General features: G+C 44.6%; 1 protein-coding gene across 1 annotated transcript; it reads right to left on the bottom strand.

The window, feature by feature from the left end:
• Positions 1 to 979: 979 nt before the first annotated feature.
• LOC127930118 (centriolar coiled-coil protein of 110 kDa-like) lies at positions 980 to 22,887 on the bottom strand. The gene is given in 15 exon segments (XM_052519494.1): positions 980 to 4,299; positions 4,460 to 4,519; positions 6,432 to 6,497; positions 6,678 to 6,748; positions 9,243 to 9,359; positions 9,782 to 9,883; positions 10,079 to 10,195; positions 10,427 to 10,536; positions 10,948 to 11,095; positions 11,583 to 11,704; positions 11,962 to 12,976; positions 12,979 to 13,248; positions 15,877 to 16,005; positions 19,386 to 19,576; positions 22,677 to 22,887. Coding segments are annotated over 14 exon segments (2,574 nt in total). The 5' UTR covers positions 19,545 to 19,576; positions 22,677 to 22,887; the 3' UTR covers positions 980 to 4,211.
• Between the last annotated feature and the right edge of the window lie 74 nt (positions 22,888 to 22,961).

The following is a 22,961-nucleotide window of genomic DNA, read 5'->3' as shown; positions in this document are numbered from 1 at the left end:
CCCGATGATCACTCTGACAGAGCTCCAGAGTTCCTCTGTGGAGATGGGAAAACCTTCCTGAATGACAACCATCTTTGCAGCACTCCACCAATCAGGCCTTGATGGTAGAGTGGCCAGACGGAAGCCACTCCTCAGTAAAAGGCACATGACAACCCGCTTCGAGTTTGCCAAAAGGCACCTAAAGAACTCTCAGACCACGAGAAACACGATTCTCTGGTCTGAAGAAACCAAGATTGATCTTTTTGGACTGAATGCCAAGTGTCATGTCTGGAGGAAACCTAGCACCATCCCTACAGTGAAGCATGGTGGTGGCAGCATCATGCTGTGGGGATGTTTTTCAGCGTCGGGTAATGGGAGACCAGCAAGGATCGAGGGAAAGCACAGTCCTCTCTGAGTGCACGAATCAGTATGCCTACCTTCCTAAGTCCAGCACTACTATCACCCTTATGAAAGCCACACTCCTGGCTGACAGCTACAGACTCCAGAAAACCAACAATGGTGAGGGTGTTACTTGCTGACATATCCAATGCCTTTGATCGAGTAGATCAGGCAAAGCTCCTCCAACGTCTGTCTGACATTAAACTGTGCCCAAAGGTGAATAGACAGGCTCCACAAATACACCACAGGAAGAAGACAGAGGGTGATGGCGAATGGAACAATTATGCCCCTCACCATATCTGTTTCTCCTTCACATGTCCACCTGAAAAGTTGTCTTCAGTGACACTCTGGACACTGGGTATGCAGACGATGTAGGGCTGTCCCAAGCCATACCACTAACCAGTATCCAAGAGGACACTTCAATGTTCTTGGAGATAAAGCAGCTGGAAGAGTGGGCCACATCCAACAACATGCTACTGAGTAAGAAAAAGTATTCGGCCCCCTTGAACTTTGCGATCTTTTGCCACATTTCAGGCTTCAAACATAAAGATATAAAACTGTATTTTTTTGTGAAGAATCAACAACAAGTGGGACACAATCATGAAGTGGAACAACATTTATTGGATATTTCAAACTTTGTTAACAAATCAAAAACGGAAAAATTGGGCGTGCAAAATTATAGAGTCCAGTAATATATTACAGGTTGAAATGTCCTGATTTTCCTGCAAAAATAATTACTGCCACGGAATATATTCACTTACATGAATACAACACAGACATTCAAATATCAATATTTAATATCATTGGTCATTTGGAAATAAATACATCAAGCACAGGCTGTAAACAGGGCAAAATTACAAAAATGTTGTATTCAAGACATAAATTGCTAATTAAATTAATCAAAGCCAGTCAAAAACACCAGAAATCTGTCAATGCTACAAAAGGCCATGTATGGTGGTGTAGTGCTGCTTTAGCAGATACATAGTTACGCCAGTTATTAATATACAAATCCCCCTAGCAACTGACTCAGGGTCAGTATCCAACTCTTTCACAGAATGACACATAATGACACCTTAGTGTATGCTGTTTCCCACCCAGGATTGCCCTAGGTGGGGTACATCAGGCACTAGGTGGGATACATCAGCCCCTAGGTGGGATACATCAGCCCCTAGATGAGATACTTCAGCTCCTAGGTGAGATACATCAGCTCCTAGGTGGGATACATCAGCCCCTAGGTGGGATACATCAGCCCCTAGGTGGGATACATCAGCCCCTAGGTGGGATACATCAGCCCCTAGGTGGGATACATCAGCCCCTAGGTGGGATACATCAGCCCCTAGGTGAGATACATCAGCTCCTAGGTGAGATACATCAGCTCCTAGGTGGGATACATCAGCCCCTAGGTGAGATACATCAGCTCCTAGGTGAGATACATCAGCTCCTAGGTGGGATACATCAGCTCCTAGGTGGGATACATCAGCCCCTAGCTGGGATACATCAGCCCCTAGGTGGGATACATCAGCCCCTAGGTGGGATACATCAGCCCCTAGGTGGGATGCATCAGCCCCTAGGTGGGGTACATCAGCCCCTAGGGGGTACATCAGCCCCTAGGAGGGGTACATCAGCCCCTAGGTGGGGTACATCAGCCCCTAGGTCAGATACATCAGCCCCTTGGTGGGGAAAGAAGACTTCCCTGGCTAACGCTCTTGTAAGTACCACAAGCTCTCCTCTCACTTTGTACCACGTGGGCCTGTGCATCAGTCAGGCTACAAGAAGACTGCTTTGAGAAAAGGATGTTATAGCTACTGCACACTGGTGAGTTACATTGGTTTTCGTTGTTAATGTTTTCTCTGTAAATCCTCTCATATACACTGTCAGATTTCAGATATTCCAGGTATCTCAGTCATGTTTGTTTGTGAAACGCAGCTACATTTCTGTATGGGATATTCTAAATACCCTGCAGAGACAGAGGTTTGTCTGTCAGCTACATTTCTGTATGGGATATTCTAAATACCCTGCAGAGACAGAGGTTTGTCTGTCAGCTACATTTCTGTATGGGATATTCTAAATACTCTCCAGAGACAGAGGTTTGTCTGTCAGCTACATTTCTGTATGGGATATTCTAAATACCCTGCAGAGACAGAGGTTTGTCTGTCAGCTACATTTCTGTATGGGATATTCTAAATACTCTCCAGAGACAGAGGTTTGTCTGTCAGCTACATTTCTGTATGGGATATTCTAAATACTCTCCAGAGACAGAGGTTTGTCTGTCAGCTACATTTCTGTATGGGATATTCTAAATACTCTCCAGAGACAGAGGTTTGTCTGTCAGCTACATTTCTGTATGGGATATTCTAAATACTCTCCAGAGACAGAGGTTTGTCTGTCAGCTACATTTCTGTATGGGATATTCTAAATACTCTCCAGAGACAGAGGTTTGTCTGTCAGCTACAGCTCAAACATGCCGGATAAACAAACCATCTGAAACCAAAGCATGTTTCTCTTGGTACAGTGTAAAATAAGACAATAGTACATTCAACTGTACATTTTCTTTCATTTGGCTGTGACGTTTTGCAGCTAAACACATTGATATTTCAAATTGCACACATCACACACAAACCAATTTGAAATGTTCCAGACTTCACACAGAGCTGAGAGTTCAGCACCATGTATTATAGGGACAGGGCGCTTTAACAAAAACTATATAAGAAATAAATACTGTATGTTTAAAATACATTTTTTTACATGGCAACTATCTGTGACTACCAGCAGAGGGAGATGACTACTATAGCAAGGGTTAAAGCTAGGTAATCACACAATGATCTCTATTTCTGAGGTGTTTCTGTGTCTGGAAAGGTCGCCAGTGTGTTTAACAGTTCACAAACCTCTCATTGTCTTACGTCAGATAACGCCACGGCTATGTTGACGACTGTGTTGAGGTTATCCAGGCTGCATTACACCCGGCCGTGATTGGGAGTCCCAAAGGGAGGCGCACAATTGTCCCAGCGTCGTCCTGGTTTGGCCGGGGTTGGTCGTCGTTGTAAATAAGGATTTGTTTTAACTTGGCCAGCGTCGTCCTGGTTTGGCCGGGGTTGGCCGTCGTTGTAAATAAGGATTTGTTTTAACTTGGCCAGCGTCGTCCTGGTTTGGCCGGGGTTGGCCGTCGTTGTAAATAAGGATTTGTTTTAACTTGGCCAGCGTCGTCCTGGTTTGGCCGGGGTTGGCCGTCGTTGTAAATAAGGATTTGTTTTAACTTGGCCAGCTTCGTCCTGGTTTGGCCGGGGTTGGTCGTCGTTGTAAATAAGGATTTGTTCTAACTTGCCTGGTTAAATAAAGATTACATTTTTTTACATTAAAAAATGAGAGGAGGAATGTCGCCACCTGTCAGAAGACAATCCAGACTAATGGAATCTACTTCCTTTACTTTTGTAATGGTTCTTTATGAGTCCTTCTCCCTACTACATATCCACTACAGAAGGCCTCTAGCTACAAAGTCTTTGCAAGTTAAGCAGCAAATATAGCTATCTAGCAGCATTAATGCATGAATTATCTTGGCACAAGAGTGCACAGCAGCATTAAAACCTAAGGGATACATGAACTGTTCATAAGTTTGTAATAGTAGAAAATCTATGTAACTAAAGTAACAATACATTTGGTAGGGTGTTCCCTGGGCAGAGAGCACTGGACTGAACCTTCAGAGGGAGGTTAGAGGGAGGTTGGAGAGACTAGTAGCATTGGTGGTGGTCGAACCATAGTGGAACATGGGGCCGATAGAAGGCTCAGAGTTCAAGGGTCAGGGAGTGAGGGGTCAGAGGGACTGAGGGAGGAATCAGTTAGCCCAGGGAGTTATGCTTCTTCAGGCTGTCTGAGCGCCTCACTCTGTCCTCCGGGGTATTTCTGTACCAGCTCCTGACAGACAGACTTAGATTGACAGCCAGAGAGAGGGGAGAGATGGGGTGATTTTTATTCATTATAAATTATAGTTGTCTTTTTTATTTTGTATGTGTTAAGGAATTAAAGAAGAAGGGCAGAGAAATAAAGAGAGGGGGAGAAGTAGAGAAATGTTGGAGACTGTACTCACCCCTGTCGGTTTAGCTGACCTGGGACAGAGGCATTCTGACCCTGACTTGGCTTCAGGATCCTGAGGGGGAGAGAAAGTGATGAGGTGAGAAATACAGAAAGGGCAGATAGATAGTGTACCACTGACCTGTACTGACACCCAAAACACTTTCCCCTATCTGGAGGATAACTATTTCATATGTACAGCTTTTTCTTAATATAGAAAGAAAGTAAGAGATGTGAAGTATAGGAGACAGTAAGAGATGTGAAGTATAGGAGACAGTAAGAGATGTGAAGTATAGGAGACAGTCAGAGATGTGAAGTATAGGAGACAGTCAGAGATGTGAAGTATAGGAGACAGTAAGAGATGTGAAGTATAGGAGACAGTCAGAGATGAGAAGTATAGGAGACAGTAAGAGATGTGAAGTATAGGAGACAGTCAGAGATGTGAAGTATAGGAGACAGTCAGAGATGTGAAGTATAGGAGACAGTCAGAGATGTGAAGTATAGGAGACAGTCAGAGATGTGAAGTATAGGAGACAGTAAGAGATGTGAAGTATAGGAGACAGTCAGAGATGTGAAGTATAGGAGACAGTAAGAGATGTGAAGTATAGGAGACAGTAAGAGATGTGAAGTATAGGAGACAGTAAGAGATGTGAAGTATAGGAGACAGTCAGAGTTGTGAAGTATAGGAGACAGTAAGAGATGTGAAGTATAGGAGACAGTCAGAGATGTGAAGTATAGGAGACAGTAAGAGATGTGAAGTATAGGAGACAGTAAGAGATGTGAAGTATAGGAGACAGTCAGAGATGTGAAGTATAGGAGACAGTCAGAGATGTGAAGTATAGGAGACAGTCAGAGATGTGAAGTATAGGAGACAGTCAGAGATGTGAAGTATAGGAGACAGTCAGAGATGTGAAGTATAGGAGACAGTCAGAGATGTGAAGTATAGGAGACAGTCAGAGATGTGAAGTATAGGAGACAGTAGAGAGAGAAGTATAGGAGACAGTAAGAGATGTGAAGTATAGGAGACAGTAAGAGATGTGAAGTATAGGAGACAGTCAGAGATGTGAAGTATAGGAGACAGTCAGAGATGTGAAGTATAGGAGACAGTCAGAGATGTGAAGTATAGGAGACAGTCAGAGATGTGAAGTATAGGAGACAGTCAGAGATGTGAAGTATAGGAGACAGTAAGAGATGTGAAGTATAGGAGACAGTAAGAGATGTGAAGTATAGGAGACAGTAAGAGATGTGAAGTATAGGAGACAGTAAGAGATGTGAAGTATAGGAGACAGTCAGATATATGAAGTATAGGAGACAGTAAGAGATGTGAAGTATAGGAGACAGTAAGAGTTGTGAAGTATAGGAGACAGTAAGAGATGTGAAGTATAGGAGACAGTCAGAGATGTGAAGTATAGGAGACAGTAAGAGATGTGAAGTATAGGAGACAGTCAGAGATGTGAAGTATAGGAGACAGTCAGAGATGTGAAGTATAGGAGACAGTCAGAGATGTGAAGTATAGGAGACAGTAAGAGATGTGAAGTATAGGAGACAGTCAGAGATGTGAAGTATAGGAGACAGTCAGAGATGAGAAGTATAGGAGACAGTCAGAGATGTGAAGTATAGGAGACAGTAAGAGATGTGAAGTATAGGAGACAGTCAGAGATGTGAAGTATAGGAGACAGTAAGAGATGTGAAGTATAGGAGACAGTCAGAGATGTGAAGTATAGGAGACAGTCAGAGATGTGAAGTATAGGAGACAGTCAGAGATGTGAAGTATAGGAGACAGTAAGAGATGTGAAGTATAGGAGACAGTAAGAGATGTGAAGTATAGGAGACAGTCAGAGATGTGAAGTATAGGAGACAGTCAGAGATGTGAAGTATAGGAGACAGTAAAGAGATGAGAAGTATAGGAGACAGTAAAGAGATGTGAAGTATAGGAGACAGTAAGAGCCACTTATGTGCAGTCAGTAGGGGGCAGCACTGTTCTGTACCTGTTAGTGGGAGGGCTCTTTGGCTTCTTCTGTACTTTCCTGGCTTGTCCTGGAGACTCACCCACCCTGAGGGAACAGAACCATACACATCAGAATAATTATGCTTTTATCTCAATAATGTCAGCCAAATAAATGTATTTGTGATATGTTATCATAGTCTGATCTACTGGTACAAATCTGAATAAGGCATCTGGTTTGATTACAGATCCATCATCTAACCAGTCCCACAGGACTCAACCCCCTCACCTCTTCTTCCTGTCCAGTGACCTCTGTGTGGCAGCAGACAGCACTCTGTCATTAGGACTCCTGGCTTTCTCCTATCGACCACACGCCCAGACACACACATACAGCCAGCAGATTGTCAGATGCAGTTACACATCAGAATCATCAACAGTATGTATTAGGCCAGGGTCAGTATGTTTTAGGCCAGGGTCAGTATGTTTTAGGCCAGGGTCAGTAAGTTTTAGGCCAGGGTGAGTAAGTTTTAGGCCAGAGTCCGTAAGTTTTAGACCAGGGTAAACATGTTTTTAGCCAGGGTCAGTATGTTTAACGCCAGGGTCAGTATGTTTTAGGCCAGGGTCAGTATGTTTTAGACCAGGGTAAACATGTTTTTAGCCAGGGTCAGTATGTTTTAGGCCAGGGTCAGTATGTTTTAGGCCAGGGTCAGTATGTTTTAGGCCAGGTCAGTAAGTAGGCCAGGGTCAGTAAGTATTAGGCCAGGGTCAGTAAGTATTAGGCCAGGGTCAGTAAGTATTAGGCCAGGGTCAGTAAGTATTAGGCCAGGGTCAGTAAGTATTAGGCCAGGGAGTATTAGGCCAGGGTCAGTAAGTATTAGGCCAGGGTCAGTAAGTATTAGGCCAGGGTCAGTAAGTATTAGGCCAGGGTCAGTAAGTATTAGGCCAGGGTCAGTAAGTATTAGGCCAGGGTCAGTAAGTATTAGGCCAGGGTCAGTAAGTATTAGGCCAGGCCAGGGTCAGTAAGTATTAGGCCCAGTATTAGGCCAGGGTCAGTAAGTATTAGGCCAGGGTTAGTAAGTATTAGGCCAGGGTCAGTAAGTATTAGGCCAGGGTCAGTAAGTATTAGGCCAGGGTCAGTATGTATTAGGCCAGGATAAGTAAGTATTAGGCCAGGGTCAGTAAGTATTAGGCCAGGGTCAGTAAGTATTAGGCCAGGATAAGTAAGTATTAGGCCAGGGTCAGACAGAGATTGTGTGACAGATGAATCAAGGTTTTTCCATGCAGCTCATACGTTGACGGACAACAGAGAGGAAGGAGCGTCTTTTGCTTATGTTTTTATCCATCAAAGGTTTAACTAATCTCTACTTTTGATTGATGAAATCGGACATTTTCATTTGAAGATTTTCTTTCCAAAATGCTACACATCCATTTTGAGAAGCCTAGTGGTTAGAGACAGGTAGCCTAGTGGTTAGAGACAGGTAGCCTAGTGGTTAGTGACATGTAGCCTAGTGGTTAGAAGCAGGTAGCCTAGTGGTTAGAGAGGCAGGTAGCCTAGTGGTTAGAGACAGGTAGCCTAGTGGTTAGAGACAGGTAGCCTAGTGGTTAGAGGCAAGTAGCCTAGTGGTTAGAGGCAGGTAGCCTAGTGGTTAGAGGCAGGTAGCCTAGTGGTTAGAGGCAGGTAGCCTAGTGGTTAGAGGCAGGTAGCCTAGTGGTTAGAGACAGGTAGCCTAGTGGTTAGAGACAGGTAGCCTAGTGGTTAGAGACAGGTAGCCTAGTGGTTAGAGACAGGTAGCCTAGTGGTTAGAGACAGGTAGCCTAGTGGTTAGAGACAGGTAGCCTAGTGGTTAGAGACAGGTAGCCTAGTGGTTAGAGACAGGTAGCCTAGTGGTTAGAGACAGGTAGCCTAGTGGTTAGAGGCAGGTAGCCTAGTGGTTAGAGGCAGGTAGCCTAGTGGTTAGAGGCAGGTAGCCTAGTGGTTAGAGGCAGGTAGCCTAGTGGTTAGAGCGTTGGACTAGTAACCGAAAGGTTGCTAGATCGAATCCCCGAGCTGACAAGGTCAAATCTGTCATTCTGCCCCTGAACAAGGCAGTTAACCTGCTGTTCCTAGGCCGTCATTGTAAATAAGAATTTGTTCTTAAATGACTTGCCTGGTTAAATAAAAGAATATCCGCCTTGCTCTCAGATAATGAATACTGCTAGATTATACACAACCAAATGTAACAAATATATTTTTTTATAAAGAACTGTACAAGTGATACATTTGTGACATCCAAATTTAAAAACATTTATGAGATCTGTATGTAAAGCATTTACATTTGACATTTACGTCATTTAGCAGATGCTCTTATCCAGAGTGACTTACAGTTAGTGCCTTCATCTTAAGATAGCTAGTCACAGTCAGATATACAGTATACGAACATTGCATTCCAGTTAAACAATTAAACAATGGATATATAGTGTATAGGATTTTGCAAAAAAAAAAGTTTTTTAATACACACTTAAAATCTATTAATTAAAAATTTTGAAGGTACCTAAAAGTTATCATTTGAGGCGAAAAAACACAAATGTGAAAAATTGTGGATATAGCGTTTTGAAAATAAACTTCATTTGTCTCCAAGCTGCGGCCTTAGGGTCAAGCTAGGCTCTGCTTTAAAAAGTTAAATAATGTTTTATCTAAGGTCACTTTGCACTTGTTTTTGTGATTTATTACTGATTTATTACTGTGAGAGTAACAAAGTTTAAGTCCTTCTTTTATGATTGGCCTATTTGTGTGACTGACAGTTAAAAGTCCCGCTCAGTGTGTTGTGGTTGGTCCAAGTCTGTGATTGAAAGGTGAAATGTCCAGTCAGGTTACCATTTCTCGTAGCTTCTTCTCTGTGCGGACCTCTCTGTCCAGCTGCAGCAGAGCCAGCCTCTCCTCCAGGGGCATCTCAAAGAAGATGTCATGGATGTCATATCGAGCCGCACGCAACTGAAGGAGGGGACACACATACAATATAATCAATACTCGTAGTCATCCGGTTCCACTTTCTGTGTGTGTGTGTGTCTCTCTCTCTCTCTCTGAGTGTTACCTGTGCCCTGACTCTCTCCTGCAGAGACAGGTCCTGTGCTGAGATGGATCCTCTCTTCTGTGTGTGTGTGTGTGTGTGTGTGTGTGTGTGTGTGTGTGTGTGTGTGTGTGTGTGTGTGTGTGTGTGTGTGTGTGTGTTGTTTGTGCCCTCTCTCTCCTGCAGAGACAGGTCCTGTGCCCTGGATCCTCCTCTTCCTGTGTGTGTGTGTGTGTCCTGTGCTGTGACCTGTGTGATCCTGCAGAGACAGGTGTGCTGAGATGGTCTTCTGTGTGTGTGTGTGTGTGTGTGTGTGTGTTTGTCTCTCTCTCTCTCTGAGTGTTACCTGTGCCCTGACTCTCTCCTGCAGAGACAGGTCCTGTGCTGAGATGGATCCTCTCTTCTGTGGAGCTTCAGTCTGGAACGAGCAGATGAACTCTTGTGTGTCCTAAAACCATACCATTGAAATGATTAATTCATAAAGGTGATCATCTTTAAATCAGTCAAAGTCCAATATGACTGTGTTTCAGTTCCATTATGATTCAGTTATTATTCCCTTACATACCTAAACTGTATAGTAGTATATACATATACACTGTGTATACGCGTGTGTTTCTGTGTGCAGATATAAGAGTGCTCTCACCTGAATGGTCTGGCGCAGCTGTTTCACCTTCTCTGTCTGGAGCAGTCTGCGGGTGAGGAACCCACAACTGATGGCTCCCAGACGACACAGCGCCCTCTGCTGTTCAACTGTCACAACCTGAGTGAGGACCAGTAGCATAGTACAGGACTATACACATGGAAATCAACTTACACTCAGTCAAGAGAAGATTGTATTATATTAAATATATTGTATGATAAAACAATGAAACACACATATACATGGAACATGATTCTGGAAATGGAGACACAAGAGGAGAACCAACAGGTGGAAACCACACACATATACTGTATGTAGAAGCACACGCATTATACACAAACACACAAGCACCTGACTGAGCCTTCCCCGGGGCTTGCTGGCCCCCCAGGTGGGCCCCCACAGGTAGACAGGAGGCTGCATGGAGGGAGAGGGAGCACTGGATCTCAGTGGAGAGGAGAAACCTGGAGAGAGAGAGAGGGGGAACCTTTTACACATTACATTCACACAGAAACAGGTAAATAGGCAATAAACAACTCACGTTACCAAGACTGCTTTACATTTCTGAGACCTACAGGGGAACCATTGTTGTAGTATATGCATTTATTGTGTCAACAGTTAGGTCTGTATTTTATTGATGAATTTGCACATAAAACATAAAATACAATATGAAGATGAGAATTAAAAGACAAAATAAATGTACAAGCTGAGGAGAGGTAAAAAACTAAAATGCCGTAAGGGTTTTGTAAAGCACCTCCCTATTTCAAATAGATATAGAAAAAATAGTTATATTTCCCCATGCTTCAACCCAATGACATCTACCAAGGTAATGGTTTGTGTGTGTGAGTTATTCTTCCATGCCACAGTCCACCTACCCATGCTGTGTACACTGTGTCTAGGTGACCTATCAGTAGCACTCAGGGTGGGGCTAAGGCTCGGGCAGGAAGGGCTGAGTCCACCGTCCCCACTCAGGAGCCGGCCACACCCCTGCTCTCTCAGCCTCTTCCCCTTCTCATCCAGCTCCTAATAAAGACACAGAGAAACACACATACACACACACACACACACACACACAGGAGCGTTGTCCCGTGACGGATGTGTGGTATTGAGGATTGAACAGTCACTTCTCTACAGCAGCCAAACAAAACACTTTGCAAATGCTACGATATTCAAACTTATGGACCTTAAAGCCACATTCTGGGATTCAAAAACACTTGTTTTGGTATACAGCTGAGGGGTGGGGCTCGGGACATGTAACCCCTCTCAAATTCATACTACACAGAGCTTTAGATGCAAGGACTGACAGGCCATAACATCCAAGAAACAGCTTCCCAAATCCCAGACTGTAGCTTTAAAGTTCAATTATCTGTGTGACATTCTGTCTGCAAACACTATACTGTATGTAATATCACAAACTAGGAGGGAATGCTGATAGTTGTGGAAGAATAGTGACAAATGTGGCTTTTGATACATTGAACAGGGTCAACATGCTATGGTTCCATGTCCTGACCTGACAGAGGCGCTGTTGTTCTCTCTTCTGTTCAGCCATGAGAAGAGACATCTGCAGGGCATGTTCCTCCTCCAGGCGCCTCTGCATCTCCTCCAGAGCACTCACATGTCGCTGGGTCTCCTCTGAAACACACACACACAACAAAAAAAGAAAAGACACATAAACGCACGGCCGGTCGTACACATACAAGCGCACATACCACACACACACACACATGCATGAACGCACACACGCACAATTATTTTCAATGATTGCACGAAAAGTAGTGGACTTTACATTCAAGACAAATTAATCACAGAGTACTCAGTACAGACTGAGTTTTCTTCATAACACTCTCTTATATCATACACACTACGTTACAACGATCTCTCTCTCTCACCTGTCTTACTGTCCTGCTCCTCTAGGGAAGAGCTGGGTGTGATGCGTCCATCATGGGGCCCCTGAGGCCCCTCAGGATCCAGTCTCATCTGGCAAGGAGAGAGGTCAGGGGTTAAGGGTCTCACGTGGGGCCTTAGCAGCGTTGCCGAGGGGTTCTCCACCTCATAGGACTGATTCAGGGGGACCGCGGGGCTCCTACGGCTCGGGGCCAAACGAGGCACTCCCCCCATGAAGCGCGGGAGCCTCTCCTGGCTGTGGTCCATGCCAGGTCCTGAGGCAGAATGGGAGGAGTGGAGCTGGCTGTCTAGGGTGTGGCAGCGCCGGCGAAACCCGGAGCTGATGATGTCATGATGCCCATGTGAACCAGTTCCGGAGGTACTGACTGGACTGCAGCTCTTCTCCTGGACCGGGCTGGTGCCACACTGGCTGCCACGACGACTACTACCGTCACTGACGCCTGACCCCCGTTCCGGTGACCTCATCCCCCCTGTCGCCATGACAACAGTGCTCTCCTGGTGCCTCCCCACTAGCCCTCTGGGGATGAGGTCGGCCGAGCCAATGGGGAAGGAGATCAGGATGTTACCAGTGGACACTGGACGTGGACGGCGGCGGTGGGGGCGGGGACTCATGCTGGGTTCAGGGCTGGGCAGGAGGGCGTAAGGGTCGGGGAGGCCAGATGAGAGGCAGCTAAACCGAGAGTCATATGGGTCACACACAGCCTGGTACTGGGCTTGCGCTTGGGCAGGATACTGACTCTGGTGATGGATGTGGGCCTGGGTCTGAGGTGGGTTTAGCGGACTGTGGCGCAGGCTGTACCCCTGTTCAGGTTTCATCTCTCCCAGAGGACTGCGGCTCTCGTTCTCCTTGTCAGAGAGGCTCTCCGCAGATGGGGTGGTGGAAGTGACCCTGCCGATGACCTTTGACCCCCTCTGGGCCTGCTCTCTCTCCACATACTCCCTCGACCTCCTCAGAAGGCTCTGGAAACTCAAATCCTGACCGCCCCCATCTCCTCCTCTCCCCTCCTCATCTCCTCCTCTACCTCCCACCTCTCCTCCTCTACCTGCTTCTCTCTCTCCTCTGCCCTGTACCCATTCAGGACTATGGGGGACTCAGGTGGAGGGGTGGTGGGCCGATCCGTAATGTGTAGCCCAACCACACCACCGCCCCTGGGTAGCCCAGGGGAGTCTGTCACCAGGGTGTAGCCATTCACTGTCTCAGGTTTTGGGGAAAGGCAATATGGCGGAGTTGGTAGATCCATTTTACCCTCCATCTCTGGTACTTTGTCCACCTGCAGTAAGAGAGGCAGAGAGAAGAGGGGAATTAACACAAATAATCTGCGTCCAAAAAAGCACCCTTCTCCCTTTATAACAAGCACCCTTCTCCCTTTATAACAAGTACCCTTCTCCCTTTATAACAAGTACCCTTCTCCCTTTATAACAAGCACCCTTCTCCCTTTATAACAAGCACCCTTCTCCCTTTATAACAAGTACCCTTCTCCCTTTATAACAAGTACCCTTCTCCCTTTATAACAAGCACCCTTCTCCCTTTATAACAAGCACCCTTCTCCCTTTATAACAAGCACCCTTCTCCCTTTATAACAAGCACCCTTCTCCCTTTATAACAAGCACCCTTCTCCCTTTATAACAAGTACCCTTCTCCCTTTATAACAAGCACCTTTCTCCCTTTATAACAAGCACCCTTCTCCCTTTATAACAAGCACCTTTCTCCCTTTATAACAAGCACCCTTCTCCCTTTATAACAAGCCCCTTTCTCCCTTTATAACAAGCACCTTTCTCCCTTTATAACAAGCACCTTTCTCCCTTTATAACAAGTACCCTTCTCCCTTTATAACAAGTACCCTTCTCCCTTTATAACAAGCACCCTTCTCCCTTTATAACAAGCACCCTTCTCCCTTTATAACAAGCACCTTTCTCCCTTTATAACAAGCACCCTTCTCCCTTTATAACAAGTACCCTTCTCCCTTTATAACAAGCACCTTTCTCCCTTTATAACAAGCACCTTTCTCCCTTTATAACAAGCACCCTTCTCCCTTTATAACAAGTACCCTTCTCCCTTTATAACAAGCACCTTTCTCCCTTTATAACAAGCACCCTTCTCCCTTTATAACAAGCACCTTTCTCCCTTTATAACAAGCACCCTTCTCCCTTTATAACAAGCACCTTTCTCCCTTTATAACAAGCACCCTTTTATCTTTATAACAAGCACCCTTTTCCCTTAATAACAAGCACCCTTTTCCCTTAATAACAAGCACCCTTTCCCCTTTATAACAAGCACCCTTTTATCTTTATAACAAGCACCATTTTCCCTTAATAACAAGCACCCTTTTCCCTTAATAACAAGCACCCTTTCCCCTTTATAACAAGCACCCTTTTATCTTTATAACAAGCACCCTTTTCTCTTTACAACAAGCACCCTTCTCCCTTTATAACAAGCACCCTTCTCCCTTTATAACAAGCACCCTTCTCCCTTTATAACAAGCACCCTTCTCCCTTTATAACAAGCACCCTTCTCCCTTTATAACAAGCACCCTTTTCCCTTTATAACAAGCACCCTTCTCCCTTTATAACAAGCACCCTTTTCCCTTAATAACAAGCACCCTTTTCCCTTTTATAACAAGCACCCTTTATAACAAGCACCCCTTTCCCTTTATAACAAGCACCCTTTTCCCTTTATAACAAGCACCCTTTTCCCTTTATAACAAGCACCCTTTTCCCTTTATAACAAGCACCCTTTTCCCTTTATAACAAGCACCCTTTTCCCTTTATAACAAGCACCCTTTTCCCTTTATAACAAGCACCCTTTTCCCTTTATAACAAGCACCCTTTTCCCTTTATAACAAGCACCCTTTATAACAAGCACCCTTTTCCCTTTATAACAAGCACCCTTTTCCCTTTATAACAAGCACCCTTTTCCCTTTATAACAAGCACACTTTTCCCTTTATAACAAGCACCCTTTATAACAAGCACCCTTTTCCCTTTATAACAAGCACCCTTTATAACAAGCACCCTTTTCCCTTTATAACAAGCACCCTTTTCCCTTTATAACAAGCACCCCTTTCCCTTTATAACAAGCACACTTTTCCCTTTATAACAAGCACCCTTTATAACAAGCACCCTTTTCCCTTTATAACAAGCACCCTTTATAACAAGCACCCTTTTCCCTTTATAACAAGCACCCTTTTCCCTTTATAACAAGCACCCTTTTCCCTTTATAACAAGCACCCTTTTCCCTTTATAACAAGCACCCTTTTCCCTTTATAACAAGCACCCTTTTCCCTTTATAACAAGCACCCTTCTCCCTTTATAACAAGCACCCTTCTCCCTTTATAACAAGCACCCTTCTCCCTTTATAACAAGCACCCTTCTCCCTTTATAACAAGCACCCTTCTCCCTTTATAACAAGCACCCTTCTCCCTTTATAACAAGCACCCTTCTCCCTTTATAACAAGCACCCTTCTCCCTTTATAACAAGCACCCTGTGAGGGCCCTGTGAGTGTACATAGTCAGTGCAAAAATAAGAATAAAATACAAAGGTCAACTCAGATTGTCCGTGTAGCCATTTTGTTAGATAGTGTATTTTGCTGTTCAGAAACCTGTTGGTGTCAGACTTGATGCACCAGTACCGCTTGCCATGCGGAAGCAGAGAGAACAGTCTATGGCAGGGTTCCCCTAGCTGGTGGTTTACTTGGCCCCCAAATTTCTGAGCAAAAAATAAGTTTGTTGAATTTTCATTGTTGGAGATTTTTTTTTAACTGTAAAAACACACAGAAATCAGCTCCAAGTGATTTTAATATAGGAAATCTGTTCCCACAACCATCCAGCTAATCTAGTTGATGATCCTTGGTCTACGGCTTGGGTGGTTGGAGTCTTTGGGAAATGGTTGTCTGAGACTGACCTGAGCACTGTCCAGGATGTCCTGAACCCTGGCCAGCAGGCTTCTGCTGCGTAGTGCCTGTCTGTCCACCTCCAGCTGGGCAGCCCTCTGTCTGTACTGGGACATCTCGCTGCGCTGCTCCACACTCAGCTGAGGATTGATCACAATAAACACACACAGTCAGAGACACACACACATACAAGCATACATACATAGTCGGATAAAGACAAACACAGACAGGTGCGCATGCACCAACACACATTCTCGCCTGGGTCTCTCGGAATCCATGTGACAATGTTTATATTACACTTAGCCTTTTTCTATCTAGAGCCTTAAAGGGTTCTTCGACTGTCTCTATATGTTACATCTGCTCCTGCCACGCCCTCTACTTCTCATCCTGTGTCTCCCTAACCTGCCGCCACTCCCCCAGTACTCGCTCCCTCTTCCTCTCTGTGTGTGTGATTGTGTGGTCGGAGTCAGGTGTGCTGGAGGCAGACCAGAACACCACCAGCTGCAACCTGTTCCATAATCAAGACCTCTACAAATGCTCATGCCTGCCACTTTCACGGTGCCAGATCATAACCTCTGTTTTTGGCCGTTTGTACCTGCTTAGATCCTGTTTTTGTGGTATGCCTGTTTTCTCTTACCTGACACCGTTTTCCTCTCCGCTACAGTTCTGCCTGCTCTGACTCTGGCCCCTGTCTCCAGTCCCACGTCTTGTCAATCCTGCTACTCTGTCCCGGACCCCCCCCCCCACTCCACTCCACTCCACTGCATCCTTGGATTCCTCTCCGGACCCGCTTACCCAGTCCCAACTCCCCTCGCTCCAGCCTCAGCCGCCGCACCTGGCTTCCTGCAACCCACCCGAGCTTCCCCTGACCTGCACCCCATGTTCCCCATGTGTTCAAATAAATACCTTGGTTACCTCATCCCAGTCTCCTCGTCTGAGTCTGCTCTTGGGTTCACCTGTTCCACTCCGCGTGACACTATAGGATAACCATTTGAAGAACATTTGGGGTTCCATGCAGAACCCTTTCTACAGAGGGTTCTACATATAACCCAAAAGGATTCTACCTGGAACGAAAAAGGTCTCCTATGGGGACAGCTGAAGAACCCTTTTGCAACCCTTTTTTTCTAAGAGTGGAGGGTACTTCTTCCTTAGAACACAACAGTCAAGTTCTGGAATGTGGCACAGAGCCAGAGTAGTCCTAATGACCTTCCCTCTAATCAGCTCTCAAATCTCTCTCTCTCAAATCTCTGTCTCTCTCTCCAATTCAAGGGGCTTTATTGGCATGGGAACGTATGTTTACATTGCCAAATTAAGTTAAATAAACAATAAAAAATGAACAGTCAACATTACACTCAACAAAAGCTCCAAAGGAATAGAGACATTTCAAATGTTATATTATGTCTATGTGTTATAACGATGTTCAAATAGTTAAAGTACATAAGTGAAAATAAATAAACATAAATATGAGTTGTATTTACAATGGTGTTTGTTCTTTACTGGTTTCCCTTTTCTTGTGGCAACAGGTCACACATCTTGTTGTGGTGATGTATTTTACCCAATAGATATGGGAGTTTATCCAAATGTGATTTATTTTCTAATTCTTTGTGGATCTGTGTAATCTGAGGGAAGTATGTGTCTCTATGGTCATACATTTGGCAGGAGGAAGTGCAGCTCAGTTTCCACCTCATCTCCTGCACACGTACGCACAGATGCACACACACCCACAAGGCATGTACAAACACACACCCCTCTCTATCCCCACTCTCACAAACATTTCCTTCACACAGCTCCTCCCAGTAAACTTCATCAGGCAGCAGTAAGACAACATGGATCAGACAACACCCCCACCCTGGTGGGGACAAGTAACATTTCTTAGGGGACATAATGATGCTCTCCTCTCCCTGCCAAAGAGGGATACTTTTTCCAATAAAACTAAGTTCATGAAGTGGTCATACATTGATTCAGACTGATGCTAATATTGAGTTTTATTGGTAAGATGTGTGCGTCATATCCAGCAATGACTAAAAGGGCAATCTGTAGTTGCATCAATTTCTGGACTTCAATTAATGATATGTACCTATTGTTTCTTGAAGAATATAACTTATGAGTTTAGTTCAACTGTAGTACTCCATCAGAACCCCCAAAAATAAGCTTGTTTAACTCCAATGTTTGTAAACAAAGTAAATGTAAACAAACACTATAAAGCCTCAAAACATGGTTAAAACTATACTTTGTATATCATGGATGGTCAGCCTTGTCTGTCTATGAATTTGAGAGTTACATTTCTCAAGCCCCATCCCCAGATGTTTACCAAAACAGGGACAGGGAATATGCTTTGAACCATTGATTGCCCCTTCAATACTCTGTGATTTAACAAAATAAAAAATGACGTGTTTTTTATGGTGACTCTTTCTCTAAGACATGTGAATTACAAAATGTTTAAGCCAGATATTTGTTGTGTGTGTGGGCATAATGGTGTGTGTCACATCAATGCCCATAGCTCACAATGCTACATTGTAAAGCAAAGGATCATTGCATTTGGTTACCATGCAACTTGAGAGTTACAAAACCGCAGACAGGAGAATACCCACACATACACAAACTCTCCTGGGGAACCATGTTGTTGTCATGGGAGAAAGCAAAGTCACCCCCACGACAACAAACTACGCTCACTGGGCTGAATCCTAATTGTATATAAGTATGCTTAACTTAACTCAAACATTTGTGCACCTTTTATGCGGAAGGTTGGAATTACATGCATGGATAATATCCATGATTAGGATTTAGCCCACAATATATACAATGTACTTAAGGGATAATCAACAAGGGGCATGAGTCGTATGGACAATAATGAACGACGTGGAAGGTGTGTTCCACGACACACTAGCGGAGTGGGACTAACCTTCCAAGGAGTGACATTATTTTTCTTAGAACGCATAGCACCTTGTTAATTATCCCTTTTATGCCATGGCTATAATTGAACACATTTGCCGCTTGAAATGTATTCATTTGCAGGTACAAATGGGTTCAACATTCACTGAAGTAGATAGCAAGTTTACTAGACAGCTACCGTAGTTGCTTTGGTAACCAAGCAAACAGCCTTGCTAGTTTAGCAAACCAAACCATCAGTCCTAGCTTGATATTATGAACATCGAAATCAACAATGACAATAATGATTTAAATTTCAAAGAGCTTGTAAGAACTGAAGGCATTGAATTCTACCGTGCTGATATACTGTTCGTTATAGGGAAATAATGCACGCTCTAGAATGCCTTTCAAGACAATCAGAAAGGAGTTTTCAACAACGCCATGGTATACATCTACAGTACATCCAACGCTGGGGAGGAATTGGAAAAAAGACACTGTAATATCCTGGAATTCACAAACAGAAAAACACATTTTAACATGTTAAAATGTTTTCACTTTGATACAACTCCATTCCCACCCCTAACCTTATGTTATATCTATGTCTATACAGCTCTCTGCACCTTCTGCCCTTTCCCCCAGACTATGTCCTTACCAAGGGGGAGAGCACAGCCCTTCCATGGAAGTGGATGAAGGAGAGAGCTTCCACAGGACCAGTTGGCTCACAACCTGTCTGTTGGCCTTGGCTCTTCCCCTGGCTCGCCGTCTGCAGTCTGGCCAGGCTCCGCAGACAGAAGTCCTCGTAACTCTCCATGTCCTTGTTTGGGCTCCAGCCTCTCAAAATGGCTGCTTACAACAGAGACACAGTCAGAAGAACAGTCATGAAGAGGTACAGTAGCCAACGACAGAGACACAGTCAGAAGAACAGTCATGAAGAGGTACAGTAGCCAACGACAGAGACACAGTCAGAAGAACAGTCATGAAGAGGTACAGTAGCCAACGACAGAGACACAGTCAGAAGAACAGTCATGAAGAGTACAGTAGCCAACAACAGAGAAACAGTCAGAAGTAGTCCAGGTACAGTAGACAGAGACACAGTCAGAAGAACAGTCATGAAGAGGTACAGTAGCCAACGAGAGAGAAACAGTCAGAAGAACAGTCATGAAGAGGTACAGTAGCCAACGAGAGAGAAACAGTCAGAAGAACAGTCATGAAGAGGTACAGTAGCCAACGAGAGAGAAACAGTCAGAAGAACAGTCATGAAGAGGTACAGTAGCCAACGAGAGAGAAACAGTCAGAAGAACAGTCATGAAGAGGTACAGTAGCCAACGAGAGAGAAACAGTCAGAAGAACAGTCATGAAGAGGTACAGTAGCCAACGAGAGAGAAACAGTCAGAAGAACAGTCATGAAGAGGTACAGTAGCCAACGACAGAGACACAGTCAGAAGAACAGTCAGTACAGTAGAAGAGAGAAACAGTCAGAAGAACAGTCATGAAGAGGTACAGTAGCCAACGAGAGAAACAGTCAGAAGAACAGTCATGAAGAGGTACAGTAGCCAACGACAGAGACACAGTCAGAAGAACAGTCATGAAGAGGTACAGTAGCCAACGACAGAGACACAGTCAGAAGAACAGTCATGAAGAGGTACAGTAGCAGTCATGAAGAGGTACAGTAGCCAACGACGAGAGAGACACAGTCAGAAGAACAGTCATGAAGAGGTACAGTAGCAACGACAGAGAAACACAGAGACACAGTCAGAAGAACAGTCATGAAGAGGTACAGTAGCCAACGACAGAGACACAGTCAGAAGAACAGTCATGAAGAGGTACAGTAGCCAACGACAGAGACACAGTCAGAAGAACAGTCATGAAGAGGTACAGTAGCCAACGACAGAGACACAGTCAGAAGAACAGTCATGAAGAGGTACAGTAGCCAGAAGAACAGTCATGAAGAGGTACAGTAGAGAGACACAGTCAGAAGAACAGTCATGAAGAGGTACAGTAGCCAACGACAGAGACACAGTCAGAAGAACAGTCATGAAGAGACAGTCAGAAGAACAGTCATGAAGAGGTACAGTAGCCAACGACAGAGACACAGTCAGAAGAACAGTCATGAAGTAGGTACAGTCAGAAGAACAGTCAGGTACAGTAGCCAACGACAGAGACACAGTCAGAAGAACAATCAGTCATGAAGAGACACAGTCAGAAGAACAGTCAGTAGCCAACGACAGAGACACAGTCAGAAGAACAGTCATGAAGAGGTACAGTAGCCAACGACAGAGACACAGTCAGAAGAACAGTCATGAAGAGGTACAGTCAGAGAGACACAGTCAGAAGAACAGTCATGAAGAGGTACAGTAGCCAACGACAGTAGCCAACGACAGTCAGACACAGTCAGAAGAACAGTCACAGTAGCCAACGAGAGAGAAACAGTCAGAAGAACAGTCATGAAGAGGTACAGTAGCCAACGACAGAGAACAGTCAGAAGAACAGTCATGAAGAGGTACAGTAGCCAACGAGAGAGAACAGTCAGAAGAACAGTCATGAAGAGGTACAGTAGCCAACGACAGAGACACAGTCAGAAGAACAGTCATGAAGAGGTACAGTAGCCAACGAGAGAGAAACAGTCAGAAGAACAGTCATGAAGAGGTACAGTAGCCAACGAGAGAGAAACAGTCAGAAGAACAGTCATGAAGAGGTACAGTAGCCAACGACAGAGACACAGTCAGAAGAACAGTCATGAAGAGGTACAGTAGCCAACGACAGAGACACAGTCAGAAGAACAGTCATGAAGAGGTACAGTAGCCAACGACAGAGACACAGTCAGAAGAACAGTCATGAAGAGGTACAGTAGCCAACGACAGAGACACAGTCAGAAGAACAGTCATGAAGAGGTACAGTAGCCAACGACAGAGACACAGTCAGAAGAACAGTCATGAAGAGGTACAGTAGCCAACGACAGAGACACAGTCAGAAGAACAGTCATGAAGAGGTACAGTACCCAACGACAGAGGGTATTTGACAAGACACTGGAGCCAGGTGATCAAGCCTATAGGCTAAATGTCAACACAACAAGAAGCTCTGCAGTGTGTGTGAACCATGAAGGCCTGAGGTTAGGCACTATCTGCTGTCAAGCTATGAACAACTGGAAGAACCAGACAAACAAACACAAGGAGGGCTCTGTCTTTAGTCACTATATATCCCACACAATCATCACATTCCACTCAAGCTATTCTATTCTGAGAGGCATGATGAAGAATCAAGTTTCTGATCAATGTGATTGCTTTTAAGGGAATGCTTGTCAGCAAAGAGAATGAGGGTGCACACGCACACAAGCACACACACACACACACACACACACACACACACACACACACACACACACACACACACAGACACACACACACAATATTTTATTTAAACCTGTAGTTAACCCACATTGATTGAGAATGAATGAGATCCTCATTATCAAATAATTAAGCAGCCAGATTGAATGCCCCACTGACCCAATATCTCGACCAGAATAAATATGGTCAGATAATTACCGCAACACCAGTTCCATTTTCCTGATAATGTGGTTATTTCATGGATGAATAGATGTAATGAAAAGTCACCTGGGTCAGTGTGTGAATATCCTGTCTTATTATTGGTTCCCCCAGAGTAGGTAAATAACAGCCACGGCTAGTGGAAGACACAGTAGCACTGTACGGTGTTATAGTCCACTCATTAACGTTACATGGCATGATACAAATGACAGTCAAGCGCATCTAGCCTACACTTTGATACATTATAGCAGAATAGTCTGGCTGGCAAACAGTGCATCCTCAATACATTTTGCGGCATGGTAATAGTATTTGACTCGTGAAGCAAGCCATGCTTCTACAGCTGTGCCCAGCAGTGGCTGACTGACCGCGGGTTTTGTCCGTGCCCATCCCTCTCCTCTTACCCGGATTTTCTAGCGTGACATCCACAACCAATGACTCCGTGTATCTCTTTTCTTCCCCTAAATACAAAGTTGAAGACAAATGAATATATCCTGGCGTCGTTTATCTTATGGTTTCTGTTGCTTATAGAATTTCAGAATCGTGAATTTCTCTTTTCTGTTTCAGGTTTGTGTCAAATGGTCCTCATCACATCGACCTCTTCCGGTCGCAACAGCGCCTCCTAGCAACATAATTTAGGCCCAGTTCCATTTCTATCCCCAGCACCTTAATTTCCCCTAGCCTCAGCC

The sequence above is a fragment of the Oncorhynchus keta genome, chromosome 5 (assembly GCF_023373465.1).
Source record: "Oncorhynchus keta strain PuntledgeMale-10-30-2019 chromosome 5, Oket_V2, whole genome shotgun sequence".
NCBI classification, from domain to species: Eukaryota; Metazoa; Chordata; class Actinopteri; order Salmoniformes; family Salmonidae; genus Oncorhynchus; species Oncorhynchus keta.
This window is presented reverse-complemented; position numbering and strand designations above follow the sequence as displayed.